The sequence below is a fragment of the Trifolium pratense genome, linkage group LG3 (genome assembly GCF_020283565.1).
Source record: "Trifolium pratense cultivar HEN17-A07 linkage group LG3, ARS_RC_1.1, whole genome shotgun sequence".
In the NCBI taxonomy this organism is placed as follows: Eukaryota; Viridiplantae; Streptophyta; class Magnoliopsida; order Fabales; family Fabaceae; genus Trifolium; species Trifolium pratense.
The window spans coordinates 45,356,205-45,380,538 of record NC_060061.1 but is presented as its reverse complement, the minus strand read 5'-3'; the positions used below and the strand labels follow the sequence as shown (position 1 = coordinate 45,380,538).

Genomic DNA, 24,334 nt, shown 5'->3' with positions numbered 1-24,334 from the left:
TTATGTTATAACTTTTATTAAAAATACTATCAATTTTTAATGATATTTACTTGAAAGTGTATTTTATTACAAAAAAAAGAGAAAGATTGTAATTATTTTTTATGTTATTGATGTTATTTACATTTTAATGAGTTAGTATTGATAGCAATTGAGGATGACTTGTTGGAGAATATACAATATGAAAATTTGGTTGATGAATTTATTTTAAAAAATGCTACAATATGACCTTTTTTTTATTAGTCACAAGAATGAATGATTAATTTTGATGTTATTGAAAATTGTTTACAATTTAAATATATTATATTCTTTCTTTCTTTTTTTTAAAAAAAAATTATGTTTTTTTTTATAAGGGCCCATTTTTATTATTCGCCCAGGACCTCTGAATTCTCATAAACGGCCTTGTTGTTAGTTCCTATAAAAAAAGTTTCGCACATAGTTTTAGTCCATAGTAAAACTAAATTTGCCCAATAGAAGTAATGTAAAACCCACGGTTTTATGTTAGTGTAGAGAGAGAATTCATTTTGTCATAAGAAATAAAGAGAGGTAGAAAGAGAAGGAGAAAGGCTAGAGGGGAGAAGAAGAGCAGGAAATATCATCAAACTTTTTCTATCTCATTTTCCATTGAGGTAAGTGGGTTTATTTTTATGGGTAGAGTTTTTTTTTGAGGTAAGTAGGTTTATTTTTATGGTTAGAGTTTTTTTTTTTTTTTGACAGTAAATTTTTATGGTTAGAGTTGATGAGAGTATATAATGATTTCATCTCTTTCTTTCAAGTACTCTCATCCCACTCAAGTATGTGGGAGACCAATTTTCACCTTTAGATTATAAAGGACTACCATAGACTATAATAAAGTGCCAACACTATATTCTATCATCTTTCACCAAATTAAATTAACTTTTAATTTATATATTATTATTAAATTATTTTTTATATACCAAAAATTTATTTTAATTTAATATATACTTCTCATCAAAATGTACATGTACAATAACAAAGTTAAAAAAAAAAATCTGAAAATTGAAAGTAGAAATAGAGAAGGTCGAGAGATGAGACACAGATAAGAGGAAGTCTCATTGTACTAAATATCTCATTTTATTAATTTAATATACATCTTTTATACTATTATTAAATTAATTTTTATTTACTAAAATTTTATTTTGAAATTATTTTCATTTTAGTTGTATAATTTTGTTTGGTGGAGTATATTAGTTGTATAATTTGTCATCAAACAACTTATTCCATTATTTCTAATTTTTGTGTGTTTATTTAATACGAACTGCAATTTATCTGTAAGATACAGAGCTTGATCCTAAGATATTAAATTACCAATTATTTCAAGTATTACTCAATTAATTTCAGTATTCCGGCAAATGATGCGGTGCATTGATTTATTAGAAATGATGTATAGGAACTACAGTAGTAGAGATTCATTTCTTTATTTTATTTTAATTATAGTAATTACTTTTAAAGGGTAAAAATGGAAAGAATAAATTATAAGTTCATAAGCTATTTAAAGTAACATCCTGAAAATAAACTAGATGTCCGCGCGTGATGAAAAAAGTGTTACCAAATAGGAATTTTAGCTTAGAATCTATAAGACTCTGTTTGGTAAAAATAGTGGATAGTTGATAAGCTAACTGATAGATTGTAGTTTATGGCTGATGGCTGATAGCTTATAGATTATAGTTAATGGCTAATGTAAATGTGAAATGACATAAAACAATATTTTTTTTGGTACAATATAAAACAACATTTTAATTCATAACAAACTATATTTAAATTACTTAAAACTTATTACTTTTTTAGCTATATTTATATATTATAAATATTTTTAAAATTAATTTTTACTTGCTAAGTTTTGTAAAATTATATAGTTTATATAGTATTTTTTCACCTTTGTTATTGTATATGAACACTTTGACGAGAAATTTATATTAAATTAAAATAAAATTTTGACATGTAAAAATTAATTTAATGATAACATATAATTAACGACTAGTTTTTTTACAGTGCAAATATATAATTACTATTCACGCGTAGTAAATATTATTTATGTCGTATCATATCATGGTTCAAGGTTAATTGATAATGCAACGCAAGAGAGGATTTTCTTACACGGAAAAATAAATTACTCCGAAAATGGATAGTCGACCATATTTAGTCAAAACTATGTAGAACATGATAAATGAGCATTTTAATCGTATTTTGTGTAAAATTTTGTGGATATTTGTGCACATGCAAATAATGGGTGCGGTTATGGTGCATATGCACCATGCATAAACTTGCTTCCTACACTCACCATATTTGTTTCCTACACCAAAAGTCAACCAAAGGTCAGCCCAAGCCCAAAATTATGCAATCCATTACTCGCGCGCCCCCATATACTACCCCATTACTTGCGCCCCCCCCCCCCTTTTGCTTAGCGCACCCCCCAATTATTATTTTTTCTTTTTCTCCTAGATTTCTTGTGAGCCCCCCAATTTTTTTTCCTCCCCTAGATTTCTAGCGCGCCCCCAATTTTTTTCCCTCCTCCAAACTTCTAGCGCACCCCCCCCAAATTTCTAGCGCGCCCCCCGTTTCCAATTAAATAATAACTTTTGTTCCTTTGAAGTATATATTATAAAAATCCATTTTTAATTAATTTTCGTCATACACCCCCTCGAAGCCCAACATAATAACGAATGGTTCATGTATATATAAAGCATACTTGTCAAACATACAATTTAATTTTAAGTTTTATCAATAATAATCACAATATAAATAAAATTTCATATATATATATATATATATATATATATATATATATATATATATATATATATATATATATATATATATCAATTTTTCTTTACAATAAAAAAATGATCGAATCCAATATCTCATGCATACTATCCAAATTTTTTTTCAACTAAACTAACCCTAATTGCTTTATATGATTTTTTGCTTTATGTAGCATGGTTTTGTAAAATGGTTATGTGATGTTTTACTTAATAACAATGGTTTCAATGTATAACATCTTGGCACTAATGCCCATATGAAACCATTTAACTAAAATAATGATTTCAGTGTATAACGCTATGAAACCATTTAACTAGACTAATGGTTTCAGTGTATAACATCTTGAAACCAAATAACAAGACTAATGGTTTCAGTGTATAACGATATGAAACCATTTAACTAGAATAATGGTTTCAGTGTATAACAGTATCAAACCATTTAACTAGACAAATGGTTTCAGTGTATAACATCTTGAAACCAATTAACAAGACTAATGGTTTCAGTGTATAACATCTTGACACTAATGCTCATATAAAACCATTTAACTATAATAATGGTTTCGGTGTATAACGCCATGAAACCATTTAACTAGACCAATGGTTTCAGTGTATAACGGTATGAAACCATTTTTGCTGTGGAATGGTTTCAAAGAGTTGTTCTCCAAAAACATATTTAACTCATAATAAAAATTGTGAAATAAATTTAAATTTTTAAGACGATATAAAACCGAAGAGAGTGAGGTATCCCCAACCATTACAAATAATTCAAAATACCCTAAATAAAATTTTGACGAAATTTTATTAATATCTTATATTTATAAAAGCATATTTACCTCATTTAATGAACTAAAAATAGTTCCAGGTCTCATAAAAATACCAAACTGGTCCCAAAATTCTCAGAAAATTATTTACTATTTTTATGTAAAAATAATAAAAAAATTTGGAGTCTCCTTGGTACCGCACGCGCCCCCACGCGCCGCCAGTGAGAGTGGGCGTGGACGTGCGTCACTGTTCATCATCTTCCTCACCCATTTTCTGCAGAAACGGGTCACGTCGACCCGGTTCATCGACCCGGTTCGTTCTCCCTCAATAATCAACGAAACTCGACGTTCTTTATACCATTTTGATCGTCGTTCGATTTTATGAATGTTTTCGGTATTAATTTTCGAAATCGGTGATCGAATCGCATGTAAAATGTGGTCGAAATTGAACAAGCAAAAATATAAAGTTCTTTAATTATGATTATTACATGTGTAAAATCATCTGATGACTGTGAATGACTTATGCACCATACATAAGAAAATGCTTATGCATATTAACTATTGCCGCAAATAATAGTAGCTTCGAAATATGTCACAAAATAAAGGACTCAAGTTGAATCGTGTAACAAGTCAAGCAAGGTTTGATTTATGTAGGCTAGTGTACTAGTGTCTCTCTATAAATACTAGGGTTTATATATAAATTTTTTCAACATGTACACAATCAATCCAATCAAACTATTTTACGCATTTTTATCCTTGGGGGCTGCTAACTTAGACCCAGTTGGGTCTAAGTTAGCAAGGTGCACCTTTTCAGTTGGACAAAAATACCCATGTTTTTAATTTTTGAAAGAATAGAGCAACAGGGGCATTTTTGTAATTTACCCAACAGTACACGCGCCCCCACCTTCTTTTCCCACCCCCCAGGACACGTGTCACGCTTTTAATGGACAAAAATCACGCGCGTGCATCACACGCGCCGACAGGCGCGCGTGGGCGAAGGCAGGCCGCGGAGAGAGAAAGCCTTTTGAAAAGGAAGGCCACGTGTCAGCATATGATTGGCTGCGTTAATTTTTTTCCATTTTATACTTTAAACTCGATTATTTCGTCGTAAATTAATTTTTTATTTTTTATACCAAAATTCATAATTTTTTTTTCTCTACAAATAGAGACTTGGTTCGTTTGATTTGGACACAGAAAAAAAAACCCAATTTTTCACTACCTTAATCTCATTTTTCACTACCTTACATCAACTCACTGAAACCATTCTACCAGAAAAATGGTTTCGGAGTACAAATCTCTGAAACCATTCTACAAGCTAAATGGTTTCAGAAGCAAATAACTAATAATCAACTTACTGAAACCATTTTACTAGCAAAATGGTTTCAGATTACAACTCTCTGAAACCATTCTACCAGATAAATGGTTTCAGAAGCAAACACAATTAATAAATTACTCACTGAAACCATTCTACCAGTAAAATGGTTTCAGAATACAACTATGTGCAACCATTCTACAAGCTAAATGGTTTCAGAAGCAAATAACTAATAATCAACTTACTGAAACCATTCTACCAGCAAAATGGTTTCAGATTACAACTCTCTGAAACCATTGTACCAGATAAATGGTTTCAGAAGCAAACACAATTAATAAATTACTCACTGAAACCATTCTACCAGTAAAATGGTTTCAGAATACAACTATGTGCAACCATTCTACAAGCTAAATGGTTTCAGAAGCAAATAACTAATAATCAACTTACTGAAACCATTTTACTAGCAAAATGGTTTCAGATTACAACTCTCTGAAACCATTCTACCAGATAAATGGTTTCAGAAGCAAACACAATTAATAAATTACTCACTGAAACCATTCTACCAGTAAAATGGTTTCAGAATACAACTATGTGCAACCATTCTACAAGCTAAATGGTTTCAGAAGCAAATAACTAATAATCAACTTACTGAAACCATTTTACCAGCAAAATGGTTTCAGATTACAACTCTCTGAAACCATTGTACCAGATAAATGGTTTCAGAAGCAAACACAATTAATAAATTACTCACTGAAACCATTCTACCAGTAAAATGGTTTCAGAATACAACTATGTGCAACCATTCTACAAGCTAAATGGTTTCAGAAGCAAATAACTAATAATCAACTTACTGAAACCATTCTACCAGCAAAATGGTTTCAGATTAATTTACGACGATATAATCGAGTTTAAAGTAGTGAAAAATTGCGTTTTTTTTTCGGTGTCCAAATCAAACGAACCAAGTCTCTATTTGTAGAGAAAAAAAAATTATGAATTTTGGTATAAAAAATAAAAAATAAAAAATTAATTTACGACAAAATAATCGAGTTTAAAGTATAAAATGGAAAAAATCACGCAGACCCATTCATATGCTGACACGTGGCTGCCTTTTCAAAAGCAAAATTTTCTCTCTCCAGCTTATAATCTAGTGTGGCGCAGACAGGATGATCTGATAGATCAGGATGATCTGGGCTGTCTGATTGATCAGACAGTCTTAATAAGATCACATCTTGGCTGTCTGATGGAAATCAACGGTCTGTAACCATGGTCCTTCCGTACGCGCGCGACACTGGATCCACGTCTATTAATTGTTTAAGAAGGTGGGGCGCGTGTTGTTATGTTTTTTTTTTATGTAAAATTACAGAAATGCCCCTGTTGCTCTATGCTTTCAAAAATTAAAAGAATGGGTATTTTGGTCCAATTGAAAAGGTGAACCTTGCTAACTTAAACCAAACTAGGGTCTAAGTTAGAAAACCCCTTTATCCTTTACCTTTCTTCCTTTATCTTTGTTTATGCATGTTTAAGTTTAGTGGCTAAAAAATTACATGAGCATCATACTTAACACTCTTTAAAGTAGTTAAGAAACTCATAGCTGAGGGATATAATTCATTCCTCAACGTAATAGTTTAAAGAGGATAATCACAATTGAGATCATTTAAGTGATATCTCGACTAATTTTTAAGTTCAACAACAAACATTAATTTTTGACCTCATCGAAAAAATAAAAAATAAAAAGCATTAAGATGTTAAGATTTTTTTTTTGATAATTCGTGTAAAGATGTTAAGATTATCCAACGTGAGTTGTTCTTTGACGCTTCAAATGCTAGATGAACATCAATACATCATTTATTATTTTACTTTTTTTTTACGGTAATTATTTTACTTGACAAAAAAAAAAGGCCATTTTGTTTTTGGTTGCATTAAGAAAGGCCATTGTGAACAAGTAATGGATACCCTAGCTAATTAACTTAAAATATTGCAAATTTATGAAACTTCTATATCTAGATTTCGTTTTTTTTGTTTTGTTTTTTGCTTTCAGCACCCTCCTCCCGATTGCAGTTGCAAAGGATCGAACCATGTTCCTCCCTACCAAGTTCAGCGTCAATCACCACTGAACCAACTAATGATTGGTATATCTAAATTTCGTTTTTAATTTTAAAAGAATAAAACTTGGCCTTTAAAGACCGTAATTTTAAACTCGAAATAAACTACATAAATAAGTGTTGTGTATTAAAAAAAAATATATATCTACATTTTTTTCAGAAGTTGCTATGGCCACTTTTTTTTTCTTTAATTAATTTAAGATGGATTCTTGACCCTATAAAAAGGTCATCTTTTAACCCTATATATAGAGACTACATTATTGTTTATCAACATTGTCATTCTCCAACAAGCAATATGGTTTACTCAAATTCATATATGTTTCTTGGTATTGGAGTTTTTGTTATTCTCTCTTCTCATGCTTTAGCTAATCATTTGGCCTCTGAGCCCCTTATTTATGGTGAGACACTTTGGCCTATAATTATTCTATAAGTCATGCAAATCAAATAATTTTTGTGCTATTTGGTTTGTTAAGTTTTAAAAAGTGTATTAAGTTTCATTATAAGAGGTTATATATTCTTTTATTTATTAACGACTCCAGGGCGGTCACTATTTAATTTGGATGTCCGGTTTAAATATTAAAAATAGATTTTTAATAAAAAAATGTTAAAACATTTTTTTTAAAAAAAATCTCTATTTAAATTATAAGTAACATATAAGAAACATCAATAATGAATTGGTCTAAAGGTAAGGGTGGTCACCTTAGACATCTGGTCATGAGTTCGTTTTCATGGCTCATTCGCATGTGGAAAATTCGGCTGAGGGTAAAAAATTCCTAATCAAGAAATGTGTAATTATTTTTTTTACTTGAATACGATATTATTTTTTACTAAACATATGATATTTTATGAACATTGATAATATATAACTATTATTATAATGCCTCAAAATTAGTCTATTGAGTACATATGATATTTTATAAACATTAATAATATATAATTATTATTATTATAAGACCTCAAAATTTTGAGTTGAGACCCTTAAAATTTTGATGTCTGTATAGCGGGGACAGGCCTAGACTGCAAATTAATTAAATCCATATATTATTTATTTTTTCCATTTTTTTTTTTTGAACGTTCCAATTATTTGTTGTTAATGTAGATCGGGTACAAGATGACATAAAGGGCATAGATTACGTGAAGGATCCAAAAAATAGTAAGGATACAATATAATTTCTTATGGTTTAAATAAATTGGTGACACACCTTATAAGCCTTCAAAACATTTATTTAAATTTAATCTTCTTAATGGAGTAGTTACTAAAGTTAAAATGTTATGTTCTTTAATATGTACGATAAAAAATGTTATGTTTTTCCATTCAAACTTTGAGGTTAGTTTTACCGAGCAATAAAAGAATATGGTTTCTCATACGTATGCTTGTTAGGTAGGTCCATTTCTTAGTTTAGTCGCTATATCTTTAAGAAGTTACCTTTCTGCAATGTTCTTTTAGTACTTAATGAAATGTATGGTTTTATATTAATGTATAATTTTTTTCATAAAAATTCTCAAAAAGAATGGTTTTATAATAATGTATAATTTATTTGATTCAAATACAGATGTTTATAAAATGCCTCCAGAGCCCCCTACTTATCCCGAAATTAATGGTGAGTCAAGTGTAACAAGTTTTTTTTTTTTGGTGTATATTGTTTTGTTAGTGGGTGAGTAAAATGACATGCCCTTATACAAATAAATAGAAAAAAACTAAAATGATGTTATAAGTAAAAGAAATTATAAAAAGTAAAAAATATAAAAGATTGTAAATATCATAAGTGTTTATATACAAATAAGATGAATAGATTATTGACATTCTTCAAATGTTTTTTTTTTAATTTAGGAGAGGCATTGGATGACCAAAAGGTCGACCAAGAATACGTGAAGGCTCAGGCAAAAGGTAACCATGATAATATTATAATTTCCATAAGTGTGTGTATTCAAGTTACATGCTTTAATTATTTACTTTTTCACATATTTTTTTATAATTCAGAAGAGGCATTGGATTTGAATGAGCAAAAGGTCGTAGAATATAACGCACAAAAAATTGGTAAGGATGATATATAATACGTTAATTTCCCATGATCTAATTAAGTTTTTTTTTTTTTTGGAAACATGATCTAATTAAGTATTGTTGATACAACCATGGGCATGATAACATTTATTTGAATTAAACTCTTCCTCATTGAGTAGTTGTTAAAGTAGAAAATAATTACATTATCCGATTATGTCAAACTACCTATTTGTTTTTCTGAACCTTTTATTGTACTATTTTCATTTTTTTATATTAATATATACTACTTCCGTCTTTGAATATAAGACTTTTTAGAAGAAAACAAATTATTACTTTAAATTTTCAACCACATTAATCATTTTTTTATTTTTTTCACATATTTTCTTATAATTCAGAAGAGGCATTGGGTGAGCAAAAAGCCCTAGAATACGTGACGGCACAAAAATTGGGTAAGGATGATAAATACCTTAATTTCCTATGGTATAGTTTAGTAGTGGTGAAACAACCATGGCCATGTTAACATTTATTTGAATTTGACAATTATTAATTATTCATATATTATTTTTATTTTTGTCACTTTATAATTTAAAGTGATCCCGTAACCCGTTTCTAGAGTTGGATTCATGCATTTTTACTACTTATTTAATTTTAAAAAAAATATAACTAATGAAAGATTTCAATTCAAGTAAAAATTGTAATTTTTTGTACACCTTTGGTAGAAGTAGTGTGCTTCTTAATTTTATTTTTTTTTCAAGTGTGATTCTTAATTTTTACTTATGATAAAAACTACTCGATGAACTTAAATTATTTTTATTTTTAAAAAAGGTTTTATTTTCATAATTTCTTTCATTCAAATACAGTTGCGTGTGAAAGTCCTCCTAATCCACTTTCGAATTCTAAAATTAACGGTGAGTCATTCTGAAATAACTTTTTCATAAATCGTGTAATTCCAAAAAATTTATTGTTTTTTTGCATCGTTCATAAAACTTTTTTATTTTATTTTTAATAGTTAAGGTTTTATTAATTAATAAGCATTATGCTCAGGGGTACTCTTAAGAATAACATCTCACTTAAGTTACTTTTTATATTATTTTATTAATTTCTATTCTTTATTTTAACCAAATGGGGGAGTAGATGGTGAGTCTTTATGTTAACATCCTAAATAAATACTCCTACGAATTAACTAACTGTTTTTCACATATTTTTGAAAATTCAGAAGAGATATTAGATGACCAAAAGAACCAAGAATACGTGAAGACTCATAAATCTGGTAAGAATGATAATACTATAAATTTGATAAATAATTAGTTGATATATGTCAACTACTTATAAAAAAGTAATGCAAGTACTTAATATTAACCTTTCAATTTTATTTTTTTCATCAATAATTTTCATATTTGTCAGTTTACACTTTAGAGTTTGATTCATAAATTATTTACTATTTTCACAATTTTTTAATTCAGAAGAGGCATTGGATGAGGAAATGGTCCTCAAATATCTTAAGGCGGCACATAAGTTTGGTAAAGATCATAATCTCTTAATTTTCTACTTGTATAATTAATTAGTAGTGACAATGCTAACATTTATTTAAAATTGATCATCGTACTCATTCCGTCCCAAAATATAAGAAAAAATTAGTCAAAGAAAGTTTGTGTATTTGGTTAATTGGACTAAATACATCAAGTTTGTTTGACCAATTTTCCCTTAGCAAAGTTGCAAAGTAATTAGATGATATAAGTCATTTACGAATAATGATTGCATGTCGTTAAACAAGTACGTTGTTTCACGATGTTTTGAATCCTAGTCGTCCATTTATAATCGGACAGTCAATATTACATATTAATAAAATCAACTATAAATAATCTCAGACGTCGATTTCAGGTTGGACGGGTAAAAACACTAACTGCATGATGCAGTTACTTGATCTAATCCAGACCTGTCATTTACCCTAGGGATGATCGTATCCCGAACTAATCTAAAAGAAAAATCGCAAACTGAACCAATCCAAATTGAAAACTGCAAAAATCGCATTTGGTTTGGATGAATTGGGATGATATTTTTACTAAACCACATGGTTTGGTTTGATTGACGGTTTTCATTTAATTAAGAAAACCGAACCAAACCGCAATGTGTTATATTTTTGACTCATAATGATGTATTACTTTGGAACTTCAAATATTTTTTTTGTACTGTAATGTTACGTTGGTCTTGTAATGTTATTTTAGAAAAATAACTTATATCGATATTTTTGAACTTCAAGTTCTTTTTTAGTATAATTAAAATTGTAAGGTACTATAATATTATTTTAGATAAACAATTTTTATTGATATTATAATGTTATTTTGGAACTTCGAGTTTTTTTTTTTATGTTTAAAATTATTTGGTACTGAAATGTTATGGTGTAAATTGAATCAATCGAATCAATCCAATCCGCATTGGTTTGGTTTGGTTTGGATGGCTTTTAAAAAACCAACCGAACTAAACCAAACCGCATGTATTTTTATCTCTCGGATAGATGACTTTTATGCTCAAAATCGAACCAAACTGCACCGCGATCGCTCCTAATAATTAATGCAAGTGCGTAAAATATTAACCTTATGTGTTTATTAAATATTTTTATATTGGTCTATTTACATTTTAAAATTACTCATTCCTTTTTCTAGAGTTGGAATTAATGGGTTAGAAAGATGTTATTTGTCCCTATTACAAATAAATAGAAAAATTTGACCAAAAATAAAAAATAATTTTTATCATACCAGAAGTGTAATTATTAACGTTATTCACATATTTCGTTACAATTTATAGCAGAAGCATTGGATGACCATAAGGGCCAAGAATATGTGAAGGCTCATAAATTTGGTAAGAGTTATAATAACATAATTTCCTTTGGTCTAATAATGTAGTAGTTAGTTACAATACTTATTTGAATTTGACTATTTTTTATTGACTAATTACTAGTATTCTTTTTGCAAGAATTTATTGAGTACTTAGTAACTTAGTAAAGTTAGATAAATGATTCGATGATATACGTCAACTATCAATAATACTTGTATGTTAAAATCTTTTGATTTTAGTCCCTAAAATTAAAATCTCTAGGAAAATCTGCAGAATTTTCGTTGAATTTTTCTGTGAATTTAAAATTTGCATGTTTTCTGCGAAGTTTCCTACGAAATTTAACTTTAGAGACTAAAAGCAAAAACACGTTAACTTACCGAATGAATTCCTAAAAAAAAAATATAAAGATTAAAAACAAAAATACGCTAACTTACAGGGACCAAAATATCAATTAAACCTAATAAGTAATAAGTAATAAGTTTAATACACTATACCTTTCCAAAATATAGAGCTATGGTATTCGGAAGTGTTTTCAAACTTTAATTCATACATCCCAAAATAAAAAATTAATCATCAAAATTTATTTAAAAAACTATATTCTCATTCGTACAGCTCAGAAAATGAACAACTTTATAACAAAATGTAAGTTCATTTTTAAAATTCATAGGCAACTTAAAAAAGATTGTAAAACCAAATTATTATTTTTCTTTCTCGCACATAAATCACAATATCTCTTCATTATGGTGAATAATACTAATCACAATATTTCTTCGTTGTGCTGAACGAGATTAACCATATTATCTCTTCTTTATGGTGCACAATAAACTTTATATTCTCAATAAAACATCGAAATATAATTTTAAACAATTTGCATAACTAAAATTAATTCATATATTGTCAAAATTCTTTCATATAGTATCATTATAACATCTTGAATAATTACTAGTACTTTCTAGGATTAACGTTACTAATAGAAAGCTATAGAGCTGATTAAAAACTAAATTCATATCTAATTATAGTCACAAACCAAAATCAAACTTAATAAGAACTGATCACCTTAACATTTTAAGAGTGATTCTAGTAGGGGGAGAAGGAGATGATGATGACGACGAAGATGATGATGACGATGATGATGATTATGAAGAAGAAATTCTTCAGTGCTTGTGGGTTTTCTAACCCTTTTCTTCTACTAGCTTTAACTTCTACTTTCTTCCCAATAAACCTTTTAAGTGGATTGAAATTTGCTTTTCTAGGAATTGCTTACATGCAAGAAAGCTAGGCAAGGATCATGAGAAAGATGAAAGTTTTGGGAATGAAAGGTTTAGTTCGTTGGGAAGAAGGGAGATAGAGAGATGTAACTGTTTTTTTCCTCAAAACTCAAAGAATTATACCCTTAAGCTTCTAACTAAATTATACCTCTATGTTATTACAACTCAATTTAGGTTAATTAATTTGTAATTAGTTAACAATTCTGGCAATTTCTAATTTTCCCTTACTAAGTTTACTTTAAATTTAAACTATTAATCTTTCAAATTTTATAAGCTGTGGTTTTTATTCATACATAATTATTTTATTTGTATCTAACTAAAGATTGTTTTATTGATTATTTATTAATTTCTTTGATCCAATAATAGCTGCTTGTGAAAGTCCTCCTAATCCTCTTACTGGTCTCAAAATTAACGGTGAGTCATTCTGACATATACTTCATCCGTAATATTTTATAAGCAAAATTATATTTTTTAAATTAATTGTATATTTAATGTATTTGGACTATAATATATCATCAAAAGTCCTTGAAAGGGTTACTCCTACCTATTAGAGAAAATCTTAATATAAAAAATAATATATATTATATATGTGACACAATGTTAGAAAGTTTCTTATGGTGTGTGTGTCTTTATGAATGGGTTAGAAAAATGCCAATTGTCCTTATGCAAACAAATAGGGGGAAAATAATTTTATCATAAAAGGTACTAATAAAAAGATAAACATATCAGAAATGTTCATATAAAAGCTAGATTCATAAATTATTTACTTTTTTTACATATTTTTTACAATTCAGAAGAGGCATTGGATGACCAAAAGGACCAAGAATATGTGAAAGCTCAGAAAATTGGTAAGAGTTATAATGTGACTTCCCATGATATAATAAAGTAGTGGTGATACAACCATATGATCATATTTATTTGAATTTGACTCTTCTTCATTCAGTAGTTAGCAATATTCTTTAAACATAAATATTTATTTGAATTTTTATCTAACTTAAGTTTTTCTTAATAATTCATAATTTCTTTGATCTAATTACAGCTGCTTGTGAAAGTCCTCCTAATCCCCTTACTGATCACAAAATTAATGGTGAGTCATTTGGACATATAATTTTTTTGTTAATCATGCAAATTCAAGAACTTTCTTGTTATTCATCAATTATCATCCTTATAGAAACTTGTGTGTTTTTTTTATTATTGGCAATATTCAATGTTTTAATAAGCATTATACTAAGAGGTACTCTTTCGTTATTTTGTCAAAAAAGGAGGTACTCTTGCAAAAAGAAACATCTAACTTAAGTTACTTTTCATATTATTTTTATCAACTTCTTTGAACCAAATACAACTACTTATAAGACCATTCAAAAAAGATATTTATGAAAAGTAAGGAAGATTAAAATATAAAATACATTTATATCAGAATTGTTTATATACATATTAGACGCATAAACTATTTAATTTTTGTCATATCTCATTTACAATTTATTTAACAGAGGCATTGGATGATCAAAAGGACCAAGAAATTAACGGGAATGCTCCAAAAATTGGTAAGGATGATAATATTTATTTGAATTTTACTCGTTTCATTGAGTTGTTAATAAAGTTGAAAAATATAAAGATCATGTAAGTCAACTACCTATAATAAATTATGCAAGTGCTTATTCATTTTCTCATCAATTATTTTGAATATTTGTCTCTTATTACATTCTAAAATATGATATTCCATTTTCTAGGGTTGGATCCATGCATATTTACTAGTTATTTTAAATTCATAAAAAAATAACTAATGCAATATTTAAATGTAAGTAAATGGTCATTTTTAGTACAACTTTGTTAGAAACAATGTGCTTCCTAATTTTATTGAGGTTGTAGGAAAGATTCGAATTTAGGATAAAAACTATTAATCTTTATTTTATATAAGTTGTAGTTTTATTCATAATGTTTTTCAAAATGAAAGATTTCCTTTGTATCTAACTAAAGATAGCTTTTTAGTAAAAAAAAAAAAACTAAAGATAGCTTTTTTAATCTTCTATTAATTTTTTTGTTCCAAATACTGCAGCTGCTTCTGAAAGTTCTAAGCCCCTTACCAGTCTAGAAATTAACGGTGAGTCATTCTGACATATAACTTTTTGTAAGTCTTGAAAATCCACTTTTGACCTTTTAGGGATGGTGTTTATTTTTTAACTTATGTGAAATAAATAAATTTTTATGTATTATTATAAGCTTTTCAAGACAATTTATGATAAAACTCTTATAAAGATACAATTTTTATATAAAAAATTTATAAATATACAATTTTTGTTAGTGAAAATTTATGAATCAACATAAAAATTTATTTATTTCCATAGACTATTTTTATAAGTTCAAAAAAAAAATCAAATCCAAACATGCTCTTTAAATCTGCTTGAAATGTTAATCTTCCTCCAAAAACAACCCATTTAATACCTTCAAATTTCTATTATGCTTTTTTTTACATTCCATGTAAGTTTAAATTTCTCTATTTAATAATGCAGAGTCTAAAGTTGATTGGAGGTCTTTCCATGCAAAATATCCTTGGATAAAAAAGAATGCTCATAAAAGTATTCCTGGAAGCAGAAAATTACTCAATGATATTGGTGAGGAATTAAATTAAATTGCCTTAAACAAATTAAAGTGTTGCTACTTTATAATAAAAGATTTAATAGTATATAAGTTTTTTTTTATTGTACCAAAAAATATATAAGTCCTCTATTTAACAGTATATTATATTTTTTTATTTTATGATGCTTCTACATTTCATCAATTATAACATATTGTATTTATTTTCCATCTATTATTTCAGCCAATGACCAGCTTGGAGGACATTCTCTACAAATCTGATGAAGAATAATGTTGCAACCAAAAAATCACTACAGGACTTTTTAGTGATGAGAAAATAAAGTTTTTTTAATGGCAAATATAATATGTATTAATAAATTAAAGTATAAGAGTCCTCCTACCCATATACTATAATATATAAATTAAGTTGTTTTAGGTTGAATAGACCTACAAATTAAACACAAGTTGTTAATTATATGTCATATTTATAATGACAACTATGTAGAAATTGAAATTCTGCAATATATGTATAATTATTTAATTAAAGAAAATTCTGTGATTAGTTAAAGGGTCATGTTAACTTGTGCCCTAAGGGCACATGTTAAGTTATCTAAAAATAGAAATATATAACATTTAATGATACAAAGAATTTAATGTTTGGAGAATTGAATACAACACAAGTTCAATAAATATTTTCCACATTTATCTTCTTAACATGTGCCTTAAGGGCACAAGTTAACATTCTCCTTAGTTAAATCATTACACACATCCATATATAGCATTATTTTGTATGAACCGGAAGGGACAAAGTCCTAATAAAGAAACTAATTATAAAATCATATAAGAAAAAAATACAAGAAGTTTATGCACTAAAAAAGGATCGGTTTTGGAAAGATATTTGGGTTGGTTATACAAACCTGTGTTCTCAATTTCCTCGCTTGCTTACCTTCTCTAGATATAACCAAAAGGATGGGTTTGATGTGGTGTTGGGAGTTTTCATGTCGAAGAGATTTTTTCGAATGGAAAAAGAGTCTCTTTTTCGAGAAATTTTGTCCGAGAATGTGATCACTAGAATATTGATTCTTTTCAAGTGTCGATGTTGAAGCTATACAATTTTCATCTTAGCTAGTAAGAAGTATTCATCTTCTAAAAAAAATTCATCAATAATCCCTTAGATTGACCATTTGTCTTGTAAAACACTTTAGATGGTAACTTGTCTGCTAAGGTAGCATACGTGCATATATCAAACTTGGCTTATGCAATAATCCCTTAAAATTGCATAAGCTGATTGCATAATTTATAAAAATAGTTGGGCCATATTGAGTTTCTAATACATATAAAAATAAGATCTTATCTCATAAAAAAATAATAATAATAATAATAATAAGATCTTATGGTAAAATATGCGACTATAAAAACTAACATAATCTTCTTTGATTTTTTTTTTTAATAAAATAACCAATTTGACCTTGTTAGATCGATGTTCTTCTTCTTTTTTTTTTTTTAGAATAACTTATTTGATATTAAGATTTCGTTCCTATTTTTATGTGTTGATTTTTTTCAGCAAAATGTTATGTAAAATTACATTGAAGGGTAGAAAATTTGAAATGTTATTAAAATCAATGAGGACGAATCAGGTAACTTGGTAGCAATTGAACGTCTAGGCGTTCATAATTGACTTGAGATGGCAATGTCGACATCTGAACTGCGGCGTCTTGACTAGCGGTAGAATGTTGATGATGATGGTGAGCTTGACAATTCCGGCCTTTGTGTGTGAGGGGAAGGGTACCTGCGGTCATGTTAGCACTCTGACGTTCAAGTAGTATATGAAAGAGGTGGTAAATAGTATAAATGGAGGCGCAAAATGTCATTCCTAGGATTGATGTATGAGCATATATATATATATATATATATATATATATATATATATATATATATATATATATATATATATATATTAGGGTTTACAATACCGTGGGCCCATGTGGAGTGGATCTGCCACCAATAACACCTATATTGTCCTTTCATACGGGCACTTGAGGACGGTTTAGGCTCTTTACCTTTAGTCAACGCCCGTTTGTATAATCGCCGTGGTCGTTTCGCCACTGCTTATCTTTATCCCATTTCGATGGGTCTTAGGCTTTTAGCCGAAATAGTACAGTAATTACTTTTAATATATTAATATATTGTTAGTAGATTATGAGAAATAATGTCCCAATATATTTTTTTATTAAGGCTTAAATGCACTTTTGATCCCCCTATTTTCAAAAAAATGAAGTTTTGGTCCTCCTATTTTAAAAACCAACTTTTTAGTCCCCCAATTTTTATTTTTTTTTAGTTTTGATCCCCCAATCCATTTTAAGGCTAATTTTGTTGATGTGGCATTGTCACTAATGCATATCAGCGTCTACGTGGACAAATTTAATATCCATGTCATTATTTGTTTTTAATTCAATAAAACTTATTTTATAAAATAATTTAATTAAACCTAAGAAAGTTCATTAAAATAAAGTTTTATTGAATTTAAAAATATATAATAATGACATGGATATTAAATTTGTCTACATGAATGTTGCCACATCATTAGTTACAAGGCCACATCAACAAAATTAACCCCAAAATAGGATGGGGGATCAAAACTAAAAAAAATGAAAATAGGGGGACTAAAAAGTTGGTTTTTAAAATAGGGGGACCAAAACTTCATTTTTTTGAAAATAGGGGGACCAAAAGTGCATTTAAGCCTTTTATTAAATATTTAGTGGATATTAACAAAATACGTCTTCTTGTTTTTTTTTTTTAAAAAAATATAGGTGGATAAAAATCTCATCTTTATTTATTATAAAAAAAAAAAAAAACAAACTTGTGCTTATCTTGCTGAAGTTAGGAATAAATTCCTAGTTTTTAGTGATTAGGGTTTTCTCTTCTGAACCGAATTTTTCATATATGTTAGTTGAATCCTAATCACATCACATTCTTAACAATTCAAATATCTTCCCTCTTGAACTTAAACCTGTTATTCTTGTTTCTTTTTTAAGTTATTATGAAGCTCTCACTCTCACTGCTTCCACGAAAAAGAAATTTATCAACAAAAAAATCCTCTTCCACCCATACACTTGCATCAAACAATGATTCATCCTATATATCACGTATTTTCTTTTTTAGCAAAACAAATAAATGTGGTATATGTTTTGAATCGAAAACAGATTCTAATATTTTCAAGAGAAGAAACTCCAATTCCAATGGTTGCAACCACATCTTTTGTCTTGATTGCATATCCAAGTATGTGACCTTCCAAATAAATAATAATTTGGTTAATGATTATGTGACTTGTCCAAGTCCAAATTGTTTTGTGAAATTGAAGCCAAAACATTTGCAACATATTTTGTCTAAAGAAATTATTGTTCAATGGGAATCATTAATTTGTCAGTCTTCTAGATCTATTTTCTTCAAGTTAAAGATTTATTGCCGGAAATTATATCAAGCTTTTAAATTGGATAAGAATTTTTTGGAGTTGGTCAAAAGTGAAAAGTGGCAAAGATGTCCAAAGTGTTATTTCTATGTGGAGAGAAAGAAAGGATGTAATCAGATAATATGCAGGTTTTTATTTTGCATCTTAATTTATTTCAATATTTTAATATTAGTTTATTTGATTCATTATAATAATTATTATATTTTCTATTTGTAGGTGTGGATGTGCCTTCTGCTACAACTGTGGGAGGAAATGGGGAAGAATTGGGCATAAATGTGGTATTTTTTATTGTTTTCTAGGTAAATAATTACCTGGTGGCATGTAGAAATTATTTAATTTTTTATCACAAAAAAGGAAGGAACTATTTGATTATGCTGAATTTATCTGAAAAGCTTTATGTTAATTGTTAATTGACGTGTTAATTGTGGTTTTAATTTTTTTTTTAATTGTTAAATGTTGTGGAATAAAAAATTAGAGGCTTTGAGGTTATGGATATGGAACAGAGTGGATGGATTTAGGGTCTGTTTGGCAAGTCAAAAAACTAACTTTTAGCTTTTGTCTTATGACTTATAAGCTAAAAGACATGTTTGGTAATAGTCTTTTCAGAAAGAGTTTTTAGCTTATTTCACTGACTTTTAGCTTATTTTACTGACTTTTAGCTTCTTTTTCAGAAGCTATTTCAAGTAGCTTCTGAGCTTATAGCTTCTAGCTTTTCATTTTTATTTTCTCTTTTACCCTTGTTATTTTAACTAAAATCCACATTTACCCTTTATAATTTGTTATCATTAGAATTTAAAATAAAATAAGTAAATACATGTTTTAACGTCGCTTCTTTTAAAATCACATGTTATCATTAGTATGTTTTATTATCTATTATCAAATATGAAGGCTAAAACATTTTTTTTTATTAATTCATAGGTAAGTACATTACCATAATTTTTTTGAAACAACGTACCTTACTATAATTAACCATTATACTATATTGTGAATATATTTTGTTTTTATTTTTTCATAAAGCATATCAACTGAAATGAAAATAATATTTTTTTAAAAAAAATCAGCATATAAAAATTAGTTTAATAATAATATTTGAAAGATATATTTATTGAATTAATAAATTTCAAATATTGTACTAAAAAAATAAAATAAACTTAAAATATTAAATTCTAAATATCTTAAATAGTATTAATTTGATAAAAAAAATTATTGAATTAAAAATGTCCTTTTATGTCATTTTACATTTATCAGTCAGTTGAAACGTTAATTTTACCAAACACTTCAATCATCAACTTATCAGTCATCAGCCATAAGTTATCAGTCATCAGCCATAAGCTATCAGCTAGCTTATTAGCCAAAAACTATTTTTGCCAAACAGAATCTTAGTAGAAATATTTACTGTAAAGACCGAAAACAGTTGAGAAATTCCTGTTGAATATTATATTTGTGGGATAGTAGTTGGCTTCTCTACCTGGATTTAGTTGAATTCAATAATGAAGTACTATATGATAGTAATCGAGGATTGTCATCGACATCAAATTTGGAGATAAAAAATTGACAACACATTAAAAAAATAATATTAAAAAAATAAAAAATGTATATTTATTGTATTTTTGTTTGAGAATTGTGTTTGAGTATTATTTTCCATGATAATTACTAATTAGGATGTACTTTGCATTTGTGTTAAGATTTTATGTTGTTGATTTTATTTTACGGTATTAGTGCATTTTAAATTATCACATTGTGCTCATTGTGCTTTTGAGTATGATGAGTTTTGCTCACCCTTTATTTTGTTTCCCAATGTGGCTGCATACACATTCTTTGTACTTTGTACAAGTACTTAGACAATGAAGTAAAACACAAAGAATATGTACTTAGACATTGTTTGTTCAACAAACAGTACTACGAGGATATGTGCTACAGCCTACAGTCATAGAATACGTACTTAGATATTGTTCAAACACGAGTACACCGTACCACGACAATGATGTTATAAAAAAATGTACTTTGACATATCAGGTGTCATTTGATTCAATTATAAGATTTATCGGTCTAATGGGTAAAAACAAGATTATATATGGAAAAGATATGTTTCACTTGTACACTATATTGGCCTATTGGATAATTACAACTATAAGAGAGACTTTGGCATGTGATCGTAATTTAAGTACATTCAGGAAATGATATGACAATGTACCACACATTTTGAGAGGGGATATGATTAAGGGTGGGCATGGTTCGGTTTTGAAATAAAATCGAATTGAATTGAATCAAATTGTTTTTAAAATTCATATTAATCGAACCGAATTGTTTGTCTTTCGAACCGAACCAAACTGTTAAAGTGGTTCGATTTTATGGTTTTGAACCAAGCCATAACTAATTTTTCACTAAAAATAACTGAACCATTAAACCAAACCAAACTGATAACCATGAACCTAACCGAACTGTTTCAGTACAGTTTTAAAATTGTTAGTTATGGTTTAGTTTTTTTTTGTTTGGTTCGATTTAGTTTGACGGTTCGATTTGATTTTTTGGTTTTTTTTGCCCACCCCTAAATATGACAGTTTAACCTACAAGATGTTAGATTACTTTTAAAATACATAGAAATTCCAAAATAATGAAGCAACAAATAGAGTTGCGGATGCGGTTGCAAGTTTTGCGACGCACATTGCAGTTATTGTGGCATGAAATGATTTTTTATTTTCACAAACTATACTATGTGGCACCATCGTTACCACTATAGTAGAGTCTAAGTTTACTCTGTAAATAATAACTGGGAGATGCTGAAAATACAAAATTGAGAGACTCTTATAGGTACTCCCCCGTCTCAAAAATATTGTCTTTTAAGGTTGTTTCGCACATATTAAGAAATGTAACGATGTTGTTGAAAAAAAAAATTATTTTTACCAAGTTACCCCTTGGGAATAATGCATATAGTAATTATTATGGGTACAATTGAAAAATATTACATTGAAAAGTGAAAATGAAAATTATTTTGAGACAAAATTTTATTTGTTAAAGTGATAATTATTTTAAGACGGAGGGAGTAAGATTTTTCATTTGATAAAAGTACCGGTAATTGTAATTGGCAAGCATTTTGTTAGTTTTGGTAATTGGAGTTTTGAAATTTTAATTTTTTGGTGAGAAGAATCAAACGAACATGTTTAAAATCGTCCAATGTAAATGCTAATGCAATTACATTTCTGTCTCCGTGTAATTAGAAATCACACCGCAATTGTGGTGCAATTCTCGGAGATCAAACAAGTTAGGATCTCCTCATAACATTCCTAGAAGGTGCAATTCATCCCAGACCCTCTTCTTTCCAGCCAGATCATGTGGAAAATTAACATTTACAATGTAAATCATAGCAAATACTTGCATTCTTCTATTCTAATATGCTAGAAACCATACAGAAAATAATTTTAAAAATACACTCATTGTTGCAATTTTGTAGCAACAATTTAAAATTGTAGTCATAGACAAATACTTAGACTACCACGATTTCAAAGCAAATCAAAAAAATTTACAGTAGCATATCAATTTATATATATCCATCAAAACTATGCAATTGTAAGTTTTCAATAATTGATGCTTACTATAAAAATTATTTAACTAAACAAATGTAATGGTAACTTATCTTTGACAAAATCCACCATAATTGCATACTCTCCAATAGCCTTCGTAACAACACCATTCCTCTCCAACGGAGGAAAAAACAACCAATTCCCAGTAACAGCCAAAAACGCCAACGTAAGCGGTCCAGATATAGCTCGGTGCAGCCGCCACCCACGGCGGAGAGCAATCTTCTTTACCGCAACCTCAACGGAAGTAAATACACCATGAAGCACAAAAAACCATGTGACCTCCCACGTGGGAGACACACGTGCAAGGTAATAATAAATAATCTCGTGCATAAGACCAGACACAACAAATGTGGCCAACGTGGCAATATAATTGGCCCACGTTGAACCCACATTAGATTTAATGACATGGCGAATGGGGTTGTATACAGTAAGGCGTAACGTACGGGTTACCATGAGGTTCCACCTACGACCCCAAAAGTCTTGAAGAGAAGTGGATAAGTACGGTTCATTGAATTGCGATTCGATTTCAAAACCGAACAGGGTTCGAACCGGTGCAGCACAAAGTGCTAACACGAGTTCGATCCCGAGGTACATGTGGCAACAATAAAGGAACAATATGAAATAAGGGTGCATATGTTCACTATAGTCATAGCAACATATGATTACACCCAATATAACTACTTTAAAACAAGTGAGGGGCAAATTTGGTTTTTTAGATGAAAAAAAGGTTGTTGGATTTGGTTTTTGGGGGTTGATGGGAAGTGAGGCTATGGAAATGAAATGGAAGATGTTGTTTGGGAGAGGGGAAAGAGGAGGTTGATTGAAGGAGAAAAGAATGAGTTTGAAAGTTGAAAGCCAAACAAGGAAGAAGATTGTAGGGCCACCAAGGTGGAAGGAATAGAGGTTTAAAGGAAGGATGAGGAAGAGGTAGAGAATTGGGAGGATTGAGAGAAGCCTTAAGATGCCTTTGGGGATTTTGGAAGATATGTAATAACAATAACATAGAGATGCTATGGCTATAATCCATACCTTAATGAATGTCTCAATTTCACCTTCCATCTCTCTATTTTTCTCTCCTTCAAAGAATATTATAGGTTATGTGTAGTGTTGGTGAGAGTGATGATGAGAAATGATATATAGATCTACAGGGTCTAAGTCTATAAACAAATGATTCGGATTCACTGCTCTTAAATAATTACATAGTTTTATATGCTATAATTAATTACGGTCGTTGCTTTAAGATTAGACGGTTCAAATTTAAAATATAATTTTATAAAACAAAACAATCTCAACCATCAATTAGAAATTCGCAGAAAATCAGTTATAGTGCCCTCCTGTAACAGTGTGAAATTGAATATCGAGTGTATAAAGAAAGTTGCTTTTTTTTAATGGAAAGTGATGTTTTTTTTCTTTTAACCGAAAGGTGAGAAAATTTGAATTGAATGTGTATCTTTTTGGGTTCCTGCCTTGTGAGGTCTGTACAGATGTACTAGGCCCGGTTTTAACTCAGCAGCAACTTGAGCAAATTAGGTGGAAATGAAAAACAAATAATGTCACTTTCAAAATAAAATGTGAAATAATAGTGTGAGGTTAGGATAGTACATATTATTATATACTCCCTTTGTCCGATATTATATAAGGAACATAAATTGT

At 28.8% G+C, this 24,334-nt stretch overlaps 2 protein-coding genes and 1 long non-coding RNA gene across 13 annotated transcripts; 2 read left to right on the top strand and 1 right to left on the bottom strand.

Moving 5' to 3' along the window:
- The first annotated feature begins 7,192 nt into the window (after window positions 1–7,192).
- Window positions 7,193–14,710, top strand: LOC123918937 (sarcoplasmic reticulum histidine-rich calcium-binding protein-like). Of its 11 annotated transcripts, none has more exons than XM_045971120.1 (16): window positions 7,194–7,350; window positions 8,052–8,105; window positions 8,506–8,553; window positions 8,784–8,840; window positions 8,934–8,990; window positions 9,350–9,403; window positions 9,815–9,862; window positions 10,171–10,224; window positions 10,418–10,474; window positions 11,763–11,813; window positions 12,871–12,952; window positions 13,043–13,143; window positions 13,424–13,471; window positions 13,852–13,905; window positions 14,097–14,144; window positions 14,548–14,710. In XM_045971120.1, exons 1-16 carry the CDS (start codon window positions 7,248–7,250, stop codon window positions 14,679–14,681), a joined length of 1,050 nt encoding a protein of 349 aa, XP_045827076.1. In that variant the 5' UTR covers window positions 7,194–7,247; the 3' UTR covers window positions 14,682–14,710. The 11 variants fall into 11 exon arrangements, with proteins under 11 accessions (XP_045827078.1, XP_045827076.1, XP_045827075.1 ...); XM_045971119.1 differs by having other exon boundaries at window positions 11,760–11,813; XM_045971122.1 differs by lacking the exon at window positions 8,506–8,553 and having other exon boundaries at window positions 7,193–7,350; window positions 11,760–11,813.
- Window positions 14,711–15,066: 356 nt separating this feature from the next.
- On the top strand, window positions 15,067–16,108 carry LOC123918939. The gene is made up of 3 exons (XR_006812994.1): window positions 15,067–15,158; window positions 15,568–15,669; window positions 15,876–16,108. It is a non-coding gene; the product is annotated as an uncharacterized LOC123918939 (long non-coding RNA).
- Window positions 16,109–22,446: 6,338 nt separating this feature from the next.
- On the bottom strand, window positions 22,447–23,858 carry LOC123918936 (probable long-chain-alcohol O-fatty-acyltransferase 1). The gene has a single exon (XM_045971118.1). The coding sequence runs from the start codon at window positions 23,738–23,740 to the stop codon at window positions 22,706–22,708; it is 1,035 nt and encodes a 344-aa protein (XP_045827074.1). The 5' UTR covers window positions 23,741–23,858; the 3' UTR covers window positions 22,447–22,705.
- Window positions 23,859–24,334: the final 476 nt, after the last annotated feature.

Bases quoted from the DNA above. Each gene is read 5' to 3' on its own strand.
- LOC123918937 (XM_045971119.1), top strand. From the start codon at position 7,248: ATGGTTTACTCAAATTCATATATGTTTCTTGGTATTGGAGTTTTTGTT. The intron at 10,225-10,417 runs GTAAGAATGATA...TTTTTAATTCAG, and splicing joins CGTGAAGACTCATAAATCTG to AAGAGGCATTGGATGAGGAA. The intron at 11,814-12,870 runs GTAAGAGTTATA...GAGTGATTCTAG, and splicing joins TGTGAAGGCTCATAAATTTG to TAGGGGGAGAAGGAGATGAT.
- LOC123918936 (XM_045971118.1), bottom strand. From the start codon at position 23,740: ATGGAAGGTGAAATTGAGACATTCATTAAGGTATGGATTATAGCCATA.